At 30.8% G+C, this 23,884-nt stretch overlaps 1 protein-coding gene across 1 annotated transcript in view; it reads left to right on the plus strand.

Moving 5' to 3' along the window:
- The window catches only part of schlank, a 109,343-nt gene extending 86,047 nt beyond the window's left edge, over nt 1–23,296 (plus strand). Inside the window, exons 6-7 of the mRNA XM_065508807.1 lie at nt 13,209–13,353; nt 22,975–23,296. Coding sequence (XP_065364879.1) covers nt 13,209–13,353; nt 22,975–23,112 — 283 coding nt within the window. The 3' untranslated portion in view covers nt 23,113–23,296. The remainder of the gene's footprint in view (nt 1–13,208; nt 13,354–22,974) is intronic.
- Nucleotides 23,297–23,884: the final 588 nt, after the last annotated feature.

Consider the following 23,884-nt stretch of genomic DNA (forward strand, 5'->3'; position numbering starts at 1 on the left):
AGCTTCCGGGTCAATATTTTGTTCGAGGGAATGTTGTTGAAAAGTTTAGGAACCAAAAGCAGAAAATTTCCCAAAAAGCTCTTGGCATGGCAAGCAATATGCAGTTGCGGCAAAATAAGCCAAACATTTGTTGCAAAGGGCTCTATAAATACCGAAATTTACATCAAGGAATGTTTGCAAAAAGGGTGTTTTCATTCATAAAACTTCTTAATGTGTCCACTTATTTTTGGCCTGGTACCAAAAGAGGCAATTCCTCAAAACTGCCTGGAGCTGAGTCCAGTGGAGAGATATTGTGCTCTTGTTAAAAGATAATTGAAGAGCACAAAAACGGTGTCCAAATGTGTGGTAGATTTTAAACGGAGATGGACAACCTGTTCGAACAAAGTGACATAAAGGACTGTAAAAACCATAATGGAAGGGTTTTCGATAAAAGGTTCAAAATTTCATCATTAGTGTTAGAACTATAAAAATATTTTTTTTCGTAAATTGTAACAATAATTTCAATGAAATATATGTATGTTAAAAATTTGTCGATCTCAATCCTTAAATAAAGTGAGAAAAAAGTACAAAAGTCAAAAAAAGTTCTTTAGCGTACTTTTTTAGGGGTTATGCAGACAACTGTACATTCAATAAAAAAGTAAGCGTACTGCTCAAAAAGTACGTTCGGCTAGCCTAGGTACATACCAAATGTTCATATCGTTCGGTGCAACATTGTACTATAAACGTTGTTTTATATTAACAATCGATGATAAGTGCATCTTCATCGAGAGCTGTATTGACAGCATACAGAAATACTAGAAGCCAATCGCTAACGAATGTCTCAATCAAGAGAAACAATCGATTTAAAGATAATAATCAAAAAATCCAAAAATAATCCGACTATATTTAAAGATTGCATTTACATCATTTTATTTTCAAAAATTTGCATTTACAACGTGAAAAAATTCTACACAAATAAAAGAAAATAAAATGTTTTTCATAAAAATATATACGTATACACTGAGGGAAAAACGACGTTGCAAAATCGACAACGGTTGGTGTCATTTTGACACCATACGGTGTCACTTTTTTCGACACCGTACGTTTACAATTTGTAAACAAACGGGTACGACATACAATTTGTACACATACGGGGTTGATACACTATTGACACCGAATGGTGTCAAATTGTACACGGATGTGTTCATTTTTGTCGCTGGGTGTATTAATTTTAATAATAACACAAACAATAACAAGTTTTGGAATTCCTGACTCATCAAAAAAGGGTAAAATACATGAATAAAATAATTAAGAAAAACAAATACATTCAGTGTACATTTTTCAAATGAAAAATCACTCAATGATTGCCGCCTTGCACTATTGACGATCCCGGCAAAAGAATACAATCGTTCAACTGGAGCTGAAGACGTTAAGGGCAAATCGTATTTTTGCCAAATCTCATCAGCACTTGCATTATTATTTAAATAACTGATGAACTGATGTGTTAATGCGGATCGTTGGTCAATTTTAATCTGTTCTTGTGAAGAAAGGCTTGCTTCAGTTTCATCATCTGCAAAAGTCAGATCATTAAAACTAAAAAAAATTAAAATAATGCACGCATTAGCTTACCATCATCAGTGAAATCGAAAAAATCTGGCATAGTCGATAAATTAATAGTTTTTGTTTCAAAATTAAGGCCCCGATTACCGTTTACAACAGTTGTATTTTAGTGTTGTATTTTTTAAAATGCAATGTAAATCATGATCGCAACATAAAAAATACAACACTAAAATACAACTGTTGCAAACGGTAATAAGGGCATAATGTTTTGGAATTTTTGGCGTAAAAATTCTTATTCTGTTTGGCGTCGTTGACACAACACAACGCCGTTTTTAATCGTTTGTTGTAAATTTGTATTCTCGTTGGCAATATTGCCATTTATCAATGTCTGTCAACATTTGTTTGGTATTCTGTAAGAATACTAATTTGAAAAGATGGTGGAAGAGTTGGAAAATAATCCATCTCTTGCCAAAGGATTTCGCAGAGGAAATTTTCCTAACCATTTTAAGGAACAGTGGGAAAGTGTTGCGACTGCGCTAAATACCCTTGGCCCACAAAGTATAACTGGTGATAGATGACAAAAAAAAAATTCATTCTACAGATTTGGCGGGACTTGAAGTTCAACAAAACAGAGTGCAAAGCTACTGGAGGCGGTATATTTAAACAACTTATACTGAGCCCCTTGGTGGCAGCTGTGGCAAATCTGTGCCAATTGCAGAAAATAATAAATCTTGGGGGTAAGTTTAAAGCAGCCCCGAACACTGAATGCTACATTTCAAAAACAGAAGACAGTAGCAGAGATGTTACAACAGTCACATCATAAACAACAGCAGCACCATCAACAACAATACCCACGACAGCCGGTTCTACGCACCGGAATAAACCGAGTTCACTCGGCCAAGGGCTGTCAACTCAGCAATCACTGCTGCTACAACAACAACAACAATAACAGCACTATCAACAACAGAACCATCAACAACCAATTCTCAAAACTCCTTAAAAAATTTTCCTCCCCGAATGAAAATCACTTTATTTTAATTATTTTTAACAATATTTTTATTTATTCACAAATAATTTTACCAAAAAAAAGTAAACAAAATGAATCAGCTGACTCAGTTATTAGATATGTGTGTTGTATGTATCGATAAACGGTCAACGTCGCACAGTGGTTTAAAAAAAAGGGAAATAAATCTGTAACTTCTAAACCCTTAGTCCGATTTGAATGAAATTTCACACGCGTAAAGAGGAAGTGTAGTCGAGACTTGAACCTCATGTGCCCACCAGGAGCTGGGCCAGGGGTCCCCAAAGTAGGTCATAAAATTCATAAAAAAGTATGTTGCCTATATAACAACATTTTTATGAATCAAAAATGTATATAACTTTTGACAATTAGAAAATTCATGGAATACTTTTTTGAAAAATATGACAAAAAATGGTTTTTATTGAGTTTTTGCATAGATAAAAATTTTTTAAATTGAAATTAAATTTTTATTTATGAATATTATTTAATGAAATTACACAGTTATGTAGATTTTTCTATTTAAAATGGAAAAATAAAAACAAATTTTGAAGTATTCCGCAATTTCCAAAAAAGTCTTGAAAAATTCCAAAAATGGGATTTTTTCGTTTTTTTCCTATAATATCCATACCAAGTATTCCGCAATTTCCAAAAAAGTCTTGAAAAATCCCAAAAATGGGATTTTTTCGTTTTTTTCCTATAATATCCATACCAGGGGCGGGGTTATCGGAACCCTTTACAAAATAATTAGGAACATATTGGGACATCTAAAATCGGTCACTATATTTTGATATCGACTATGCGATTTGAGAATGTTTGCCCTAAAGTTGAATTTTACATAAAAAATAGGCGTTTATTGAATGGACCTGGTCCCCTCGGTATCAAAAATTATAATTTTTTTTCATTTAAAATATTTGTAGTAAAGTTAACTTTTCTAACAGTACAAATTCATTATACATCCTCTTAGAAATTTTTTAGATAACTTAAAAAGAATAAAAGTATTTTTTCCCAAAAAATAGCGAAAAATCGCCTTTTTAAAATTTTTTAAATTCAAATGCATGTAACTTTGGATTTAGTCATTATTTTTAAACAATTCTTTTGATATATTTGATATATACATCTGTTGTTAATCCTACAAAAGAAAACTGGAGAAAATCGGGAACTGACATAATTCATCATTAGCACTAAACACAGTTTTCTCTTTGTCTTTTTCTGCAATCTCTACCTGCCAATAACCACTTTGCAAGTCCAATGTGGAGAACCATTTTGTTCTAGCTAATGTGTCCAGGGTGTCGTCAATTCTTGGTAGCGGGTAGCTGTCTTTCTTGTTAACGTCATTAAGCTTTCTATAATCGACGCAAAACCTAGTGCTGCCGTCTTTCTTTTTAACTAACACAACAGGCGACGATGCTTTACAATTGCCGTTCTACTTTGGCTTTGACTTTTTAAGGCGAAGACCGTGGTATGTTTCTTCAGAAGCTGCTTTGGCGTTATTTCTGTCGGGCGGCGCTAATCCTCATACCCATTTCCCCACATACTCCGCTAGTAGCTCGTGTTCCTTGGTGGATTTGTGGGCATGTTCCGGGTTTTTCTCGCAATTGATAACTGCCTCTGCTGAAGTGCATCGACCTATTTCGGAATTTGGCTTAACGACTTTTTCATAGCTGGGCAGGTTAAGCACTCTTACAGGAACTATTTTGTTGTTGCAGAGTTTAACGAGGGCTTTTGCTGTTATAAGATCACTTTTTATTTCTGCTGGTTCTACCACCAACAAACTGTTGTCCTCACAATCTCCCTCCATACGGGCCCATACTAAAGTTTCTGACTGTGGTGGTAATCTCTGATGCTCGACGGTAACTAGCTTTCTTACTTGAGTCCTATTTTCATATCCGACGTCATGGGGTATTTCCACCTTTCGCCAAATCATAACTATTTGTCGCATATCCAAAGTAATGCCGTGAGTAATCATGAAATCACCAATGATTACTTCGTCCACAATCGGCAACAATAAATACATGATTGACGCTAACATTGGCAATGGTTACTTTCACATTTACTTTACCATATACATTGGCTGGCTCCCCAGTAGCTGTGCGCAGACTTACCCCAGGTAATAGTTCAATTGTGTTCTTGACTAAATCGGGCTTGACGATGGACTGCGACGCTCCTGTGTCTATAGTACAAATGTGCTTCTGACCGTTGATGTATCCACTAGTCGTAAGATTGCTATTTTTCTGCTGCATTACTGATATGGAGATTGTGGGGCCCTCAGATGTGGGAGCTAGCTCTTGCCCCATAGTGCTAGCTCGTTTTAGTTTAAAGGTGATTCTTGTGACGATTTGACGGTTGGTTGTTTCTTGGAGGCGAAACAGATCTGGTTCGTTTTCTCGGTGCTTTGCAGTTTCGCTGAATATGACCAGATTTACCGCAATTATAACATTTTACTCTGGCTTTGCTATGCTTATCATTAAACGCCTCCAAGACCTTTTTTAATTCGTCGACTATATTTCTCTCGTCTTCAGCAACAACCTCGATATTGCGTACCTTGCATATTTGCGGCTTTGAAATTATTTTCGCCGTTTCTTGCGCCAGTGCAAATGAGACTGTTTCAGCAAATGATGGTTTAGGTGTAGCACAAACCGCATGTTTTATTTCAGGATCGCGAATGCCTCTATCTTAATATGTTCCAAAAATGGATTGTTTTCCCCTGGATAAGTGAGCTGTAGCAAACGCTCGATTTAAAACGCAAAATCTTGTAGTGTCTCATTAGCCTTCTGTACTCTAGCGCGCAATTTTCATTCGGTATAATTCTTTTTTATGTTCGCCACCGTACTTACGTTGTAGCGCCTCCATTATGTCATCATAACAATTTCTGTTGCTCGCTGGCATGCTTTCAAGAACTACTGCTGCATTTCCTTTTAAGGTCAAAATCAACTCGATAGCTTTTTCTTCATTGCTCCATATGTTTCTAATGGCAACTGTATCAAACTTGAACTTGAAAACATTAAATGGTGTGCTGCCATCAAAACTAGGAGCCTTTATTCTGCTAGATGCTTCTGAAATAACTCGAACCGGTCCATCTTGGCATTGAAGATTATTAACTTTTATTTGCAGATCGTACAGTTTATTGTCGACACCAATCTCTAAGTCGGAGAGTTTTTTATTTACGTCTATGGCTTGCATTTCTAAACAGCTTTCTAAGTCGGACACCTTTTTCTCGGACACCATCCACTCAGCTGTTTATAACTTCCGATATTTGCTGAAGCTTCTCGTCTGTTGCTCTAGAAGTTTCTTGAAATTTCATTTCCATTATTTTATTTTCTTCTTTAACTTCAGCAAGAAGTTTCTCGTTGTTTACTTTTGAAGTTTCTTGAAGTTTCATTTCCATTATTTTATTTTCTTCTTTAACTTCAGCAAGAAGTTTCTCGTTGTTTACTTTTGAAGTTTCATTTCCATTATTTTATTTTCTTCTTTAACATCAGCAAATTGTGCCATCATAGCAGCAAACATTGTGCTTAAATCCATGCTGCTTGTTGTTGCACGGGTAGAAACTTCCATTTCTTCTTTATACTCGAATTCGTTAGCTCCAATGTCAATATCACGCCGCTTGAATTCATCTATCAGCCTCTTTTGTAATTCCGCCTTATTGCCAGCTGTAGGTAACTCCAACTTACTCAATTCTTTCTTGAGTTGTTCAACTTTTAGTTCCTCAAACTTCATGCTTATTATTTTGCAATCCCACTTCTGACACCAATTGTTACGTTTTAACCTTTTCAAAACGTTGGTTTATTTCCTTTAAATAAACCGGATACTTTTGATTGCAAATAAAAGCCGTTTAGTAGTTTAAAAATTGTAACAACTCTTTATTTATTTAATATGTACAACAACAACATAATTAAATAGCCACTCAATGTTTTTTATACACGTTTATAAATTCGCAGAAATACAGACACACTTTATAATGTACACGAATTCACTTGAAAAACACAGCACACTTTAAGGCACTCAGTTGATGTTTATTCAAATAGCGTCTCTGATAAACTCACTAACGACTGCAACCTCTGCCACTATTTATAACACTGCCATCTGCACTCTAGATTGCTCTTTAACTGTCAAAGCTCGAACAATGTTCTTTAACTGAATATTCGAATTTGAATATACGGTCGCAGCAAACAGCGTTGCCAACATACGATCAATGGTCAACTGAAAGCTTTTATTCAATGTTAATAATGCCCACAGATATGTTAAAGTTTGCTATTACAGCACTGTTATTTGAAAGCATTAGGCTACATTCAAATCAGCCGTTAAAATCGTTATATTTGAATTCAAGTATAATTTCGTAACAATATACATTGTCTTTTATTTATATTCATTTAAAAGTACAAAAAAAGTGGCGAAGAGTGAAAAAAAGTTAGTGACTTAATTTTTGCAAAAACATCTTATTTCTGATTATCTATATATGTATATGGGGTATTTCACGTCAAGTGAACCAACTTTTAAAATGGATGTCTTCCGATGATGAAATGAAATTTGCACCAAAGTTAGACCTATTGTATAGTAATTCAGACACAATAATTTCCGAAGATTTTGGCCACTTCCACTTCTTCCACAAGTTGTTGCATTTGTCAAATGTCTAATACAGACACAATTTTTCAACAAGATCGGTCAAGAACTCTCTGAGTTAGAGGTGGTCAAAATTTGATATTTTGGACAAACATGTGTTTTTTCTCATCCATCTAACTTATAACCAGGGAAACCAAAAATATGCTCTAAAATAAGTATTTTATGCGCATATAATATGCAATTAAAAACCAAAAATATGCTGTTAAAACTTAAAAAACTATTTCTATTCTACATGAAGCTTTAAAAAACAATTTTTTATTATATCAATTATGTTTCAAAAACTAAATTATGTGTAATTTTTTGGTGAAAAATTGTAATGGATTTTGGAGCATTTTCGACCATCATGTATGTAGATTAATATCTAAATAAATTCGGCTTCCAAAATTTAAATTAAATTACCAAAAAGCCTTCAATATGGCGACTAAAAAAACATTTTTGTTGCAGGACTCAAAATACCATGTCATTTCCTATGTTTCTTCCTTTCTCATCCGTTGTTTTCTCTATCTATATTAAGATGTTGGCCATAACAACATACAATTTTTAAAATTTCTTTTAAATTTTTATTTAGTTTTTACTATTTGTTAAATGTTGATATTTGTGTGTGTATATTTTTAATTTAATTCAAATATACGGAAGTTAAGCTCCCTCAAGTCAAAGAAAATTCAAAGAAGATATGTCGATTACAGGTACTCTCATTTTTTCTTTAAGTAACTTAGGCTAATTATCATTGTACTTTAACAAACTACTTAGTGCAATATAGAAATGAAAAATTACAATAGAATTATATTAAGAAAACAAAATAATGAAAAAAAAGAAAATATGCAACAAAAAAATGCAGTTATGACCCAGCAAAAACTTTACTTACAAATAAGCCGAAAAATAAGGGGAATTTGACGATACGACTTCTTATTTTTCTACTGTAAGAAGTCATTATTTTTGTTCGCGATGTCCCAAAAGTAATCCTTTATATTTTGGCCGGAATTAAGTTGTTTTGTTAGTAGAGTTATTTATAGAATTTTGTATTTGCAAACAAGAAATAAAAAAAAAAAAAAATAAGTCGCAGCCAAGAGTCGAACCACCAACCATGCGTTTGCTAGTCTGTTGTTGTACTCACTACACCACTGCTTAGTTATTTCATTGTGCGTCAAATAATGGTTTTCACACAGTAATGCAATATTCTTTTCTGTTTTTCTAAAAATAAACATTCAATAAAAACAAGTAAGAGAGCTATATTCGGCTGTGCTGAATCTTATATTGGAAAAAAAATCGGGTTAAAAAATATTTTTTTTAGATAGGTCAAAAATCGAGGTTATCCTACTTTTTTCTTATATCTTATATCTCAGCCATTTGTGGGCCGATTTTCTCGATTTTAAATATCAACCGAACCGGGTCTATATCTGATATATTGATGTATGCATCATGTATGTAAGTTATTTGGGGTAGACGAAAAGTTGATTTCAACATACATGCGGACAGACGGACATGGCTATATCGACTCCGTTATCTATCACGATTCAGAATATATATACTTTGTGGGGTCGCAAATGAACAATTTAGAAATTACAAACGGAATGACAAACTTATATACCCTTGCCACTCATAATGAAGGGTATAAAAACTATTATTTCCAATCAATTATTTTCTTAAAATTGTTCAATTCAATATTTCACAACAATTGGATGTGTAACCACGAAACCACTTACTTCACATTCTTTCTTAATTTCCCAGCAACAAACTGGTATGGATTTGAAAGAAAACCTTTATTATAATAAATTTTTAATCAAAAGCTTTTAGAAATATTTCTAAACAAGTTTTTTCTATTTTATAAAAAAAAAAAAATTATTTTTGCTGGGTTATTTTGTACGATTTAATTTTATCCAATTAAAGTTGTTTATTTTTCGAATAAAAAATTATTCGAATAATCAAAGAAATAATATATGTTTTACACAAATGAATACAATTTTTCAATTTTGAATAAAAAATTATTCGACCAATAATTGTCGATTAAGCGAATAATCGAATAAATTTATTTCATGTTAAAATTTTGACGAACTATCTCAATGAAACAAGAGGGTGATAGTTAATAATTTTATTCTAAGTTGGCTACATTGATAATTTTATAAGATACGACTTTCTACATTAATTTTCAAATCGTCTTTGAATTAACACATTTTGAAATCCAACTTTAAAACGGAAAACTTTAAGTATTTTAAATTGAGGTAGAATGATTTGAGAAATAATAACACAGGGCAATAAAATCGAAACATTTTTAGAGGCTTTTTAAACCACTACACAATTTCAAAAACTGTTAGTCAGATATTATTAAAGTAAACTAAGAAATATTTAAATTTACATATCCTTTAATCCGTTTATATATTGCGTTTTAATTGGCACACTAGTTTCAGAGTAGTATTTTTATTTGTATTTTTACTTTTTTTTAAAAAAGGTAGTATTTTTTTTAAGTAGTAATACTTTTAGAAGTTTTTTTTTTTTTAAAAGTAGTATTTTTACTACTTTGTTTTAAAAAGGCAGTATTTTACTACCTTTTATAAAATGTAGTATTGTTACTACTATTTATTATTACTACTTCTTTTAAAAAAATTGGTATTTTTACTACTTTTTTTAAAAAAAAGTAGTATTTTTACTACTTTTTTAAAAAAGGTAGTATTTTTACTACTTTTTTAAAAAAGGTATTACTTTAATACTTTTTTTAAAAAAGGTAGTATTTTTACTAATTTTTTTAAAAATAAAGTATTTTTACTACTTTTTTTAAAAAAAGTTGTATTTTTTCTACTTTTTTTAAAATGTAGTATTTTTACTACATTTTTAAAAAAGGTAGTACTTTTACTATTTTTTGTTACACGTCAAATTTGAAATTTGTTTGTGCTAAAAAAAGTGGTTACGCTTTTCACTCTTTGTTTGTTACACGTCAAATTTGAAATTTGTTTGTTACACGTCAAACAAATTTGTGCTAAAAAAAGTGGTTACGCTTTTTTGAGCAAATATTTGCCGTGTGTGACCCTACCTTTAGTATACGCGATACATAGGTAAGTCGTGGCTTTTTGTGAAAATATGAAAAATACAAACTGAATTATAAACTTATGCCCTTACCACTCACGGTGAAGATTATACAAATATTTAATTTTTGTATGCAAATATTAAATAATTCTTATTATATAAACCTATTTTACAACATTAATTGTTTAAATATGTGAATTCTTTATTGGATTATTAGTCTTTTTTTCTAAAAAAACTGAAAAATTTCACAAAAAAGTAGTTATTTTCATTTTTTCCGATTTTTTGACGATTTCAAAAATATTTTGCCGATTTTGACGATTTTTCAGTCCAATTTTGTCGATTTTATACCAAAATTATCTGGCAACAGTGCTTGCAGTACCACATGAAGAGAACGGGTGTCTTCGTAAATGCAGTAAATTTGTGCATCACTGATGCCACGACCTGCAAACTTTTGCAACATATAACTTAATGATGCATTGGTTGCACAAATTTGCGGTATCACTGCCGCAACTACATATTGCTTGCCATACCAAGAACTTTTTGGGTCCTCAACTTTTTAACAACATTCCCTCGAGCATCAGCAACATAAAAATATTGACCCGGAACTGTGAAAAAAATTTCATACATACGTTGTGTCATCCATTATGCAGCAGGTATATTTTTAGTATAAAATTTGACTTCAATTTCCGTGCTCTTTCTTTGGCCTCTACTGAGCTAACCGGACTGCGTTTCTACCGGATGTGTTAGAGCTCTTTTGAAAATGCTTTCTTTTTTGGCTTTAGAAACATCATGTGGACCATTCCTTCTACATCAACCAGGTTTTCTATCAACGAACATTTCTCCCGATACTGTTTAATAACACTTGAATCAGTTTGACGACATACCTTTGATTGTTTGGACAAATTTTTGTAGGACCAAGTTTGGTTTTGTTGAAAATATTTAATAATTTTAGTACTCACTTTTTTCTCGTCACTCATTTTAGTCCGATTAACAACAAATGAACATAATTGACATTAAAAAAAGTAAAAAAAAATACAAAAATTAATGAAACTTAATGCACTGATGTATAGCTCCATAATTTATGTTTCCATTTTATGTAAAATGTTCATTGATTAATATTTTGTTACACCTTCATTGCTCTCGGAAACTGCATTTAATTGGTTTTTCATTGAATAGACCAGTTTACCGCTAGATTCCGAAGAAATTTTTTCTCATTCCTTCATAAGAACGGTCCTGTTTGTTTCAACCAGGAGGAACAACGTCCACCAAAAAATTATTTTGCGATATCGATTTTAAGAAGAAATCATACATACAGTATCGGCCATAACTAAAGCACCCCCTCAGTGAATTTTTTTCATATTATATTTTCTTTTATAAAAACAAAGTTTTAAATTTCGATTATGTATTATTTTCATTTGTTAATATGTTTATTATTGATAAACAAATACTTTTAATGTTAATCTTTCCATAAGAGGTAACATGAAATCAAAAAATATTTTAAGGCAGAAAATTAAACGGACAAAACTAAAGCACCCCTTGATGGATATAATATAACACTATTTTTAATTACTGTTTTGTTGCAAATCCTTTGCATTGGATGACACAAGCACATCACTTTGGCATAGAAAATATTAAGTTTTTTATCTTGTCTTGCAATATTCCTTCCCAGGCTATTTTAAAGGCTTGGAATAAATCGTGAAAATTTCCGATCCTTATTTCGGCAATTTTCACGTTTTATTTCCATATTGACAATATCCCTCAAGTTCTCAATAGGATTGATATTAGGAGATTGTGGAGTCCAATGAATAACTTGAATTTTATTGCTCTGTAGCCAAGTCTTACAAATTTTGGAGGTGTGGTTAGGATCTTTATCCTGTTGGAAGCTAACTTTAAGTGGCATCTCTTCACTGGCATAAAGCAACATTACATCTTTCATTATATCACGGTACATGAAATGATCCATAATCCCATTAATTTTATGAATTGGCCCAATTCCTTGACCAGAAAAGACACCCCAGACCATTACATTGCCTCCTCCATCTTTAGTTGTTCCTTTGCAATACTTAGGATTCAGTCTTTCTCCTTTTGGTCTGCGTACACTCCTTATTCCATCGGAACTTTTTAATTTGTATTTGGATTAATCAGTGAACAGTACTGTCTTCCATTTTTGGACACTCTAGTCGATGTGCGCTTTGGCAAACTCCAGTCTAGCTTTCTTGTTCTTAGATGATATAATGGGTTTTTTTTGCTGGTCGTCAACTGAATAATCCGACTTCTACAGCTCTTCAACGAATTGTTCTTTCGCTAACGCATAATCTTAAACTTGTTCATACTTGACTAGATTATGCTATAGGATATTTTTGAATTGCTCTTTTGATCAAGGAATCATAATATCGTGTTTTTTTTCGCTGACGTCCTCCAGAATGCACCGTTGATATGCGACCAGTCTGCAAAAACTTTGAAATGAGCCTGAAAAAAACTAATCTGTTAATTGCAAATTATTTACTCAATTCATGTCGTGATAAACCCGTCTTCCAGTCTTCAATAACTTTAATTTTAAATTCACTGGAGTACTTTTTCCATGCCATTGTTTTTATTACAATAAACTGTATACGCCTTCCTTTATTTTTATCTTCTGGAATTTTTAAATTCATTCGTTGTCAGTCCCGTCAATTCACAATGCAAATATACAATAACGTAGTCAAATTTTTAAACATCTTATAAGGGGTTGCTTTTGTTTTGTCCGTTGCGTTTTGTATTTTTATATGTTTTATCATTTGAAATTAATTGTTCATAAAATTATCTTTTACAAAATGAATGTTATATGAACATTAACAATATAAGTTAATAAAATATATACAAATCAGAAAATTCAAAAAAGCATTTTTATTAAAAAAAATATGTTTTGAAAAAATCTATTGAGGGGGTGCTTTAGTTATGGCCAATACTGTATGTATTAAACTATATCAAACATTTAGATAATTCATACAATTTTATTTTTCTTTTTCAGCTCATCTGTGGAAGCACCTAGTATTCTTCCAATGTTCCCTGCTTATTATATATTTAACAGCTTGCTTATTATGTTGTTAATTCTTCATATTGTTTGGACATATATGATACTTAAAATTGTGGTCGACTCACTTCAAAAGGGATTGGTAAGTAACAAAATGTATTTGTTATAAACACAGAAATCTAAGTAAAATGTTTCTCAATACAATATTTTACAAAACAAAAAGTAGTATATTTATTGAAATTAAATTCTTGAATGAGGAAAAATATTGAAAAGTAATTGACAAAACAAATTTATAAATTTCAGTGAATATAGTAGGATTTTATACAAATTATTTAAATATACATATGTGTGTATTAAAAACATATCATTTTCTCCTCGTCTATTTAAAACATGGTAGCTAAGGAGAATAACGATCAGGTTTTTTTTTAATTCGACTCGACCTACTACTAATGGAGTTTCAGAATTAGATATTGCTAATGGCTGTTCATTCATTGAGACTCTAGGGCAATTAACTGATTCACTTCTAGTTTCCAATGATTGGTTGTAAACTGTCAATCGTTTGCGAATTTTGTTGTGTGTGTTGTGTGAGATACATTTTAAAATTAGAGTTGTTTAGTGATTTATTAATCCGAATTCGATTAATATGACGTTACCAAATTTTGTTGTCATCTTGAATTAGAAACATCATACTTCCAAGAAATTTTATTATCTTTTCAGATACTGTTCTCCATTTTTATAACATATGCGAATTGAGAAAATAAATCCTCTATTATTAGCCTCATATATTTTTCAAATAGACCTGCAGAGTCCAAATGCACACGTTGCCATGGTAATGTAGCATTTAGCCAAGGAGAAAACTGTTTTGGAGGATTTGTTGAGTGTGAATAGCAAGCTTGGCATGATGAAACAATTTCAGGTATAACATCATACATTTTTGGCCACCAACAATAACGTCGTGCAATTTGTTTCATTCTAACTATTCCCCAATGACCTTGATGTAAAAGTTTCAATATACGTTTTCTTAAACGTTTAGGCATCACGACACAATCAAAATTGATTTGTAGTATTATAACTTCGCCATTAAATGACTAACTATGGCGGTGACGGTTGAATGGTATCAATTCTTCGGAAACCGACTTATCTTTATCTGGCCAACCATTTTTAATAAAATTTTACACTTTTGTTAGGTTATTTTCTTCTGATTGAAGATTTTGCAATTGTTTTAAAACTAATAGGAAAATTGTTAAATTGTTCTTCAATGTTAATTTCAGTGACCAAGATATTCTATTTTGGGTTGCATGAATGAGCATTTGTTAAAATTGCATCGAAAATCAGATTCATGAATGAGCATTTGTTAAAATTGCATCGAAAATCAGATTCATACAAACGAGTTAAAAGAAGTTTAAGATTATTAATATGTTCTTCGTGATTTGACCCGGAAATAGTTTGTTCAATTAATCTCTGAAAAATGGCTGGTGTACTGGCTATGCCAAATGGTAAACGTTGGTACTGGTATAAACCGAATGGAGTATTTACTACTAGTAGATGCTTAGATTCTTCATCAATTTCTATTTGCAAATACGCATCAGAAATATCAACCTTCGAAAATAACTTCCCATTCTTTAGTTTATGAACTAAGACTCGAATTCTAGGAATAGGATATTGCTCAACATCCATTTGTGGATTTATCGTCACTTTAAATGCATTAAACACATTGAAGACAGCAGGCTCCCGACTGCAATCTGTCAAAAATAAAATATACAAGTTTATATGAAAACGATTCTTTTGACGACAGCACAACTTCACGGCGACACGACTACTTTTATAATAAATAAAAAATGTAAATCAAATTAGTATGTATATATTTTTTTTACTTAATTAAGAGAAGTTTCTGAAATAAATTAATAACAGGAATTTTGTACGGTTATTTTTTATTAAAGTAAAAAATTAAAGTGACACCACTGAATTATAAATCAGCTGTTTACTTTGAAGCTGTCGTCTTTAAAATAATTCAGCAGCTGCAGCACAACTGCAGCCAGCAGCATTTGTGTTCGTGTGTTTGGAGCCTGCTGTCTTCAATGTGTTTAATGCAAAAATCAGCGCTTGGGAACTATTACAAGAGGAGAAGCCCACTATCTAAACTTAACTGGTTTCCAAATACCTAATTTGGTTAATTTGCACCAATTTAAATTCGTCATACCAATTCAAACCAAATATATTGTTGCAATGTTCGGCATTAGCAACAACAATATCTAAAACCTTCGTTTCATCACGAATTTTCACATATACTTTACATGATCCTAATAATGGGATCTCTGATTTACCGTAAGCGGATAGTTTAATGGTGGATGGAGTTAAATGTAAATTTTTCAAGGGTTTATAAGTATTTAAACCAATAATGGAACAACCAGCTCCTGTTTGAAATTGTACTAACTGATTATTTAACTCAACATCGATTAACATCTTATTACAAAATCATTTTATAATATCATCTATTATATTACAATTTGTTACTTCAGAAGCAACAGTTTCTTCAATTATAACATTTGTATTACTATTTGGAATGGACTTACATACTGATACAATTTTGAAACATTGTGCCTTTAGGAATTTACAGTCCTTCTCATGCGTTATGAAACATTTGCTGCATGCTGGTAGTGGTTGCTTTTGATTTCTCACTTGATTGTGTTTTTGAGTTTTATGATACTGTCTAAATGATGACTGCATAAATTTCATTATCCAAATGATTTTTATTGATCATTATCCAAATGATTTATATCTCAGCAATTTGTAGCACCTCTTGAAGGGTCATCCTTGTGTAATGCGACAGTACGTACATTAGAGTGTCCCAAAAATTTTTTTTTTTGGAATTTCGGAACTCATGCCCTCTAATTTTTTTATATATATAAAACTATAGTTAAATATGATATTTTGTCTTTCTATCATGATTGCAACCCGTGCCGACTTGCGATTTAGTTTTGTGGTGCATTTACAGGGGGGAAAAATACAATTTTTTCAGTTTTTGTAAAAATTTTGCCATTAAATAATTACTTTTGCAATTTAATTTAAAAGAATCGATATGTGTACTTAACTGTCGTTCTAATAAAATATAAAACACAAAAATTGGTTAAAAAATGTTAAAGTTATTAAAAAATCGCCAGGCCATTAACCTGTCTCAGGCCACTAGAACAATAAATGTAGGAACAAAATTAACTCTTTCTTGAAGAATATTAAAACAAAAGTTTATTTTTACTTAAAATATATCCATATTTACTTGTATATGAGTTTTTATCTTCATAGGAATATATTTTTTTAACGGCAGTTTCAAAACTCCAATTTCAAATTTTTAAAAATTTTGTTAAACAAATTTCAGAATTTTTTGATCATCACTTGGGGATTTATTGTCAACATAATAGGGAATAAAAATGTGAAAAAATTATGTCAATACCTCCTATAGTTTTTCCGTACCTGCGATTTAAATTTTCCGATTTTCGAGAAAAACTAATTTTTTGGCCATATTTTGGCGAATGAGCCGAATTTCCTTACTGTTATGATTTTTAAGTAAAAGCTATTCAGAATATTATAGTCCATGTAATTTTAAATATAGTGTGAAAGTTTTACTAAAATTGGAAAACGTCAACAATTAAATCGAGATGGTCAAAGGTAAAATTTTTCAATATTTGGAATTTCGCAAGGAAAAATAGCGAAATGTTATATATTTTTTGTCCGATTTTGATGAAACTCAAGAAAAGTATAACATGATGTCTAGTATTTATAATAACAGCACAAAAATTAAAATTAACCCTTAATAGCACAATATAAGTAACTTCTAACCCTTAGTCCGATTTGAATGAAATTTGACATGCGCACAGAAGAAGTGTTGTCGAGTTTAAGTTTCGAACTTTGACCACATAGGCCCACCAGGGGTGCGGCCAGGGTTCCCCAAAGTAGGACACCTCGGGTATGTTCAGTTTTTAAAACGATTCTATTTCTTCGGCTGTGTTCCGATTTCAAAACGATCACATATATAGAATCTCCTTGTCGAGCGCTACAAAAAAACCTCGTCGTAGCTATCAATTATCTCTTATAACTTAGGAGATATTCGCATTTGAATATTAAATTTTTAACATTTTTAACCACCCTACTCCAGTTTTTTGATAACAGCAGGTCCAAATATATCCCGATTTTCTCCATTTTTATTTAGGTAAATTCTCTGCGAGTTGTTAAGTTTTCCCTAATTAATTCGCCACGTAAAAAATACAATGTAGACTACTTTTCAAAAATATATATAGCTTTTTACAACTAAAAAAATCATGGACTACTTTTTTGAAAAATATGAAAAAAAATGCTTTTTTTGAGTTTTTGCAAAGATACAAATATTTTAATTTGAAATAAAATTTTTATTTATGAATATTTTTTAATAAAATTTTACAGTTATGTAGATTTTTCGATTTCAAATGAAAAACTGAAAACAAATTTTTAAATTTGTTATCACGAATCCCGCAATTCCCAAAAAAGTGTTGAAAAATTCCAAAAATGGGATATTTTAGTTTTTAGTTTTTTTTTTCAATTATCTCTTATAGCTTAGGAGATATTCGCATTTGAAAATTAAATTTTCAACAGTTTTACCCAGCCTACTCCAGTTTTTTGATAACAGCGTATCCAAATATTTTCCGATTTTCTCCAGGTTTCCTTCATTAGACTAACAACATATGTATGTGTTAGAAAAAGAAGCGTTTAAAAATAATGCCTAAGTCCAAAGTTATATACATTTTAATTTAAAAAAATTTAAAAAGCCGATTTTTCGCTAATTTTTTGGGAAAAAAGAACTTTTTTTCTTTTTAAGTTATCGCAAAAAAATTCTAAGAGGATGTATAAGGAATTTATACTTTCTGAAAGCTAAGTTTTCCTAAAATATTTTAATTGAAAAAAAATTAAAAAATTTTCTTACCGAGGGGAACAGGTCCATTCAAAAAACACCTATTTTTGGGAATTGCGGGATTGCTGATAATAAATTTCAAAATTCGTTTTTATTTTTCCATTTTGAATATAAAATTTTACATAACTGTAAAATTTCATTAAAAACTATTCATAAATAACAATTTTATTTCAATTCGAAGAAATTGCATCTATGCAAAAATTCAATAAAAAACATTTTTTGTCATATTTTTCAATAAAGTATTCCATGAATTTTTAATTGTTAAAAGTTATAAATATTTTTGAAAAATAGACAAATAGCTTGAACGAAATTATATTATATCGCATCATAACATTTTTAATTTTATGTATAAATTTCAAAATAATCGAAAAAACCTTCTCCTGTAAAATTTGTGTTTTGTCGCTTAAGATAATTTGTCGCTAAGGGCTCGATGTTATAAGAAGATAATTATTTTTTTCATTAATATATCTGCAATTAGATTGATATTTGTAATTTTTTCTTCCTCAGCATTAAAACAGAACATACATATATCATTGCATTTTATATAAAATTTGTTTAATAAATTGAATGAACATTGACTAATTTTCGATTTTCTAAAATAATTTTAAGCTGTGAGTCACTGTATCACTAAGAAAATAACTTCAGCGACTAAAAAATCTCACAACCCTGAAGTAAAAACGAACACGCTGAACTTTGTTATAGTCGTTATTTCAGTTTTAGTAATTTTCATTGAGTTAGCATTGAGAACTCTGATAAAATGTATAGAACGAATTTTGAATGAAATACATCTTAAAACATTGGATGAATGAAACATTCCGTAACCCCCAAATAACTTGCATACATGATTCATACAACAATATATCCGCTATAGTCCCAGTTCAGTTGCTATTAAAAGTCTGAAATATAAGCGAAAAATCATGACTACCAACTAGGGATGCCAATCCCGATCCCGGGATTTGTGAAAAACAATCCCGGGATTGACAAATCCTAAAATATCAAAATCCCGGAAAATTTTGATATTTTAGGATGATTTTTGAAGCTACCAAAATAATCATTCAAATTATTTATTGACAATAAAATATATTTCTAGTATAGAGGTTATATTATTATGAACTGGTCCTCACAAAAGTTGGTAGAAGGATTTATTTTCATATACAACTTGTTTATTTTATCACGATATTAATTATTATAAGACAATTATGAATGTTAAAGTCATTTTCTAAAGGGACCATGTATGGGGACTAGGGACAAATGTAGTCCGGTTTCCGCAATACTTTACAGTATAAATTCTAGTACTTAGAAATTATACAAAATTGTATAAGGATTGCCGCATAATCAACATATTTATGACTGCTCAAACAGTATGAGGCTAGGGGAAATCATGGACCATTTTCAATAAAAAACAAACCTTATCAATAGAGAGTATATGCGGAAAATTTTACCCAGCTGGCTACTTTCGTTTGTGCCCTATCGTGTTTTAAACAGACAGACAGACATTTTTTGTTATAAAATTAAATAAAAAAATACTTTTATATTTTATTTTAAATTTTCTGTTTTGTTATGAATTTTTCACTCTTATAAAGTTCAGAATACGGGTATAAATAAGAACTATATTTTGTGTCAAATATATTTTAATTCAATGCATTAGTTTTTGCTTTGTTATATTTTTACTTAGTGTATTAACGAAATACACTTGGCCGCATAAGTTTGCGTACAAGAACGAAAATTAAAAGTATACTCTAATTTTTGATATAAAAATAAACGTTACTCATTTGAAATTTTTTATATAAAACTCTTAAATTTTTAAGAACACAACTGCATTGTAAAATTCATATTTAAGAATCAACAAAACTTATAAGAATTCAATTCATAAAAAAATTCAATTCTGCCTACATGCGTACATAAAAAAAATATTACTGATTTTTATAAATTAAACTGTATTTTAATAATTATTTGGATAACCCCGACGACCAAGAACATTATGAAGGTGTTTTGTTATTGATGAAACCAGTTTTTCGGTGTATTTCGCACTAATATTTCTCCGTTCCTCAGTTAATACTGTTTGAAGCATTTCCTTTAATGTTATTGCATCGTTTCATATTTTTCACTCCAGCAAATCCCATAAATGTTCTATGGGATTTAGGTCTGGTGACTGCGGAGGAGTTTTCAATTGTTTTTGTTTTATTAAACAACTACCAAAGCCTTGTGTTGTGTGTAGTATGCTTTGGGTCGTTGTCTTGCAGGAATATATTATCATCTTCAATGCCCAATTTGCTCACACTTTAGGTAAGATTTTTCATTAGAATGTCTAAATAGATCTTATGATCCATTGTCGATGGAATAAATTCTAAATTTCCAACGCCTTCACTTGTCATGTACCCCCGTACCATCACTGCACCACCACCATGCTTAACTGTTGGTTTTAAATTTTTGGGACTAGGCTTTCTCCAAACAAACTGACAGTCTTTTATGTCAAAGATGCAGTACTAGCATTCATCCGTGAACAGAAAATTTTTCGAGAACTCTGGAGGCATATTTATGTATTCTTTAGTGAGAGCAATTCGTTTGTGTCTATTAACTATAAACACTGGCGGCTTTTTCCTTGCTTACGTGGCTTCTATAGTTATCCTTTTCAAAATTCTGAGCACAGTGTCTTTGGACACATGTTTATTAAATTGTGAATTTAAGTTTTCTGCCATTTTCGATACAGTAAATCTGGGGTTTTCCTTCACAGATTGCATTATAACCCTCTTTTTCGCATTAAGTTAATTTTGGTGGACGACCAGAACGAGGCTTTGAGACAAAAATTCAAGTCTTTTTAAAATAGTTTATCACTCTCTGGATGGAGGAGTGAGTATGTCCAACTACTTGATCAATTTCGCGCAAAGTTTTCCCTTGTTTTCGTAAATAAATAACAATTTTACGTTCAGCTACTTTAATTAATTTTCTGTTTGCCATTTCTTGAAATTATTCCAATTTGAAACAAACAATTTTCAAAAATCACTTTTATGATGAGTTTGAAACAAAAACTGCAGTATTGTAGTATCACACAATAACAAAAACAGTTACAAATTACATTTAATTTTTATGTACGCATACTTTTGCATACACGAAAAGTTAGCATACCATTGTTTTTAAGCTGTCAATTATTACCAAACTTTGCAAATGCAAAAAGAAAATACTTATCGTAATTTTCAAATGTTTATCTATATATAAAAACTAATGTCAAATGATTACCGCTGTTACTTACGACTAAAATAGCCTGTTAAAATATATAAAGTAGTTTGTACGCAAACTTATGCGGCCAAGTGTAAATAGTTTTTATTGTTGAACTTGATGTATTTTGACATTTAACTAAAATCCCGAAGTCCCGAAATCTACATTTCTAATGTCCCGAATCCCGGGATTTGTAAAACCCAGTCCCGTTTGGCATCCCTACTACCAACTACGTATATAACACTATAGTAATTCGGACATACAATGGGTCAAATTCGTTTGTTTGGTATTGAGAATATGTTCCCCCAGAATACTTTTTGTGCAGTCATAAATATGTAGATTATGAGTACTCTGAAATTATACTGTAAAGTTCGGCAAAATCTGGCAACATTTGACCCTAGTCCCCATACAAGAACCTCCCCCCCAGAAAATAATTCTCTTACTTGTTTACCATTTGCTTAGGTAGCATCCTTTTCGTAATAACTGCATTAAATGAATTATAATATATCTGACAACTTTAGAATATATTGTTGCTTCCCTTTTTTGTGCAAATTTGGAAGTACTTTACTAGATTTTATATTCCTCATCATATTCCTTCTACGAGGATTGATTCCAAACACTATTCTTTAGAGTCCGACCGAATATTCGGTTTCGTATTTGGCCCAAAATCGATATTCAGACAAAGTTTGCCGAATACATCCAAAAAACCGGTTTCCGGTTTAACCGGTTTCGATTATTGTCTTTTAAAAAAAAACCGCTTAAGCGGTTTCGGTTTTTGTCTTCAAAAAACCGGTTAACCGGATTATATTAAATTTGTATTTAATGGAAATTTATCATTTTTGAATTCTTTATGCAATTATTTTATATCTTTTACGAAATGTTGTCAAATGCTACAATTTTCTATAAAATAAATCAATATTTTTAAAAATGGTTTCCAAGTTTTTCATAAATATGTTTGAATAAGATTTAGAAAATATATTTCATTAAAACCGGTTAACTGTCTTACAAAAACCGGTTTCTCAAAAAACCGAAACCGGTGGAGTTTACAAAGATGGATACTCTATAAGAGAGCTATATTCGGCTATGCCGAATCTTATATACACTTCACCAAATTATACTTTAAAATAAATTTTTTTAAATATTTTTAGGTAAACAAAATTTAAATTGTTTTTCCAAATTTTTTTTGATAAAGTTTTTTCAAAATTTTTTTTTTTAAAAAAGAATTTAAAACAAAAAAATTTTGGATGAAATAAAAATTCGTGTTCAAAAATATTTTGCAATGTACTTTGAAATATCTATCATTAGATATCCATATTGTCTAGATTAATGACTTAGTAATCCAGATATAGATCAAAAATAGCCCAAAACTCGAGGTTTTTTCCTTATATCTCAGCCGTTTCAACATATAGACGAATAGACGGACATGGCTAAATCGACTTCGCTATCTATAACGATCCAAAATATATATACTTTGTGAGGTCGCTAATGATAAATGTAGAAATTACAAACGGAATGACAAACTTATATATACCTTTGCCACTCGTGGTGTATACCCTTCATAAATAGTTAATTTGAATTTAATAAAATTTTCGTTTTTATTTCTTGCAGATGTCGGGAGACATTAGATCCAGTGATAGCGATGATGTTTCTGAAAGTTCTGAAAGTCATACATTAAATAACGGCAACTTAACTGGAACACAAATTAATGATGTTAAAAAAAAGGATATCAGTACCAAAAATAATTAAATATTTTGTTAAAATAGTACCAAATCAGTTCATTGTTTTTATAGTTATACAAGTATTATAATTTAAAATACTTTTACATTTCAATTATAAAAAAATGTACATTTATTTTGTAATAAATTTAAATTAAATTTAAATATATAATTGTAATAGCAGCATTAGTCTGACTGCTTCGTTCTATAACGAATCTGCCGAATTGTTCGCTGATTTGATTGGTCTTTGAATAATAAGTAAGTATCGTTAGTTTATATAAAATATCCAAATCCAAATAAAATAATACAAGCTATATATCAAGCTATAGTTACAAAGGTTACAAATGAAACAATAAAATTGAAATGCTTATTCACATATTGATATTGATTGATTTAATAAAAGAATAAAATCTTTAACAAAAGCTCGAATCAAACACTACTTAATGTGTGATTTTTGCGAAGATTATCTTCAAGCTACTACAATCTGTCTTGAAGATTTTCATCGAAACTTAGTGATTTCATCGATATACTCACCCCCTAGATTTTCAATTACAGAAAGTCAATATAATAGATTTTTTAAATCACTAGGCCCCCGTTTCCTGGCTGCTGGGTTTGAATGTGCTTTCGTGCGGCCAACCTACTTACTGGCCTACTGACCCACGAAATATACCGGATGTTATTGATATTAACATGATGAATAATATCCCTAGAGAAATGATTCAAATTGAATCCTCTCTGGAACTATCTTCAGATCACTCACTCACTATTGTTACTTTATTGAGCCCCCTAGAAATTGTATCCCC

This window comes from Calliphora vicina, chromosome 4, assembly GCF_958450345.1.
Source record: "Calliphora vicina chromosome 4, idCalVici1.1, whole genome shotgun sequence".
Lineage (NCBI taxonomy): Eukaryota > Metazoa > Arthropoda > Insecta > Diptera > Calliphoridae > Calliphora > Calliphora vicina.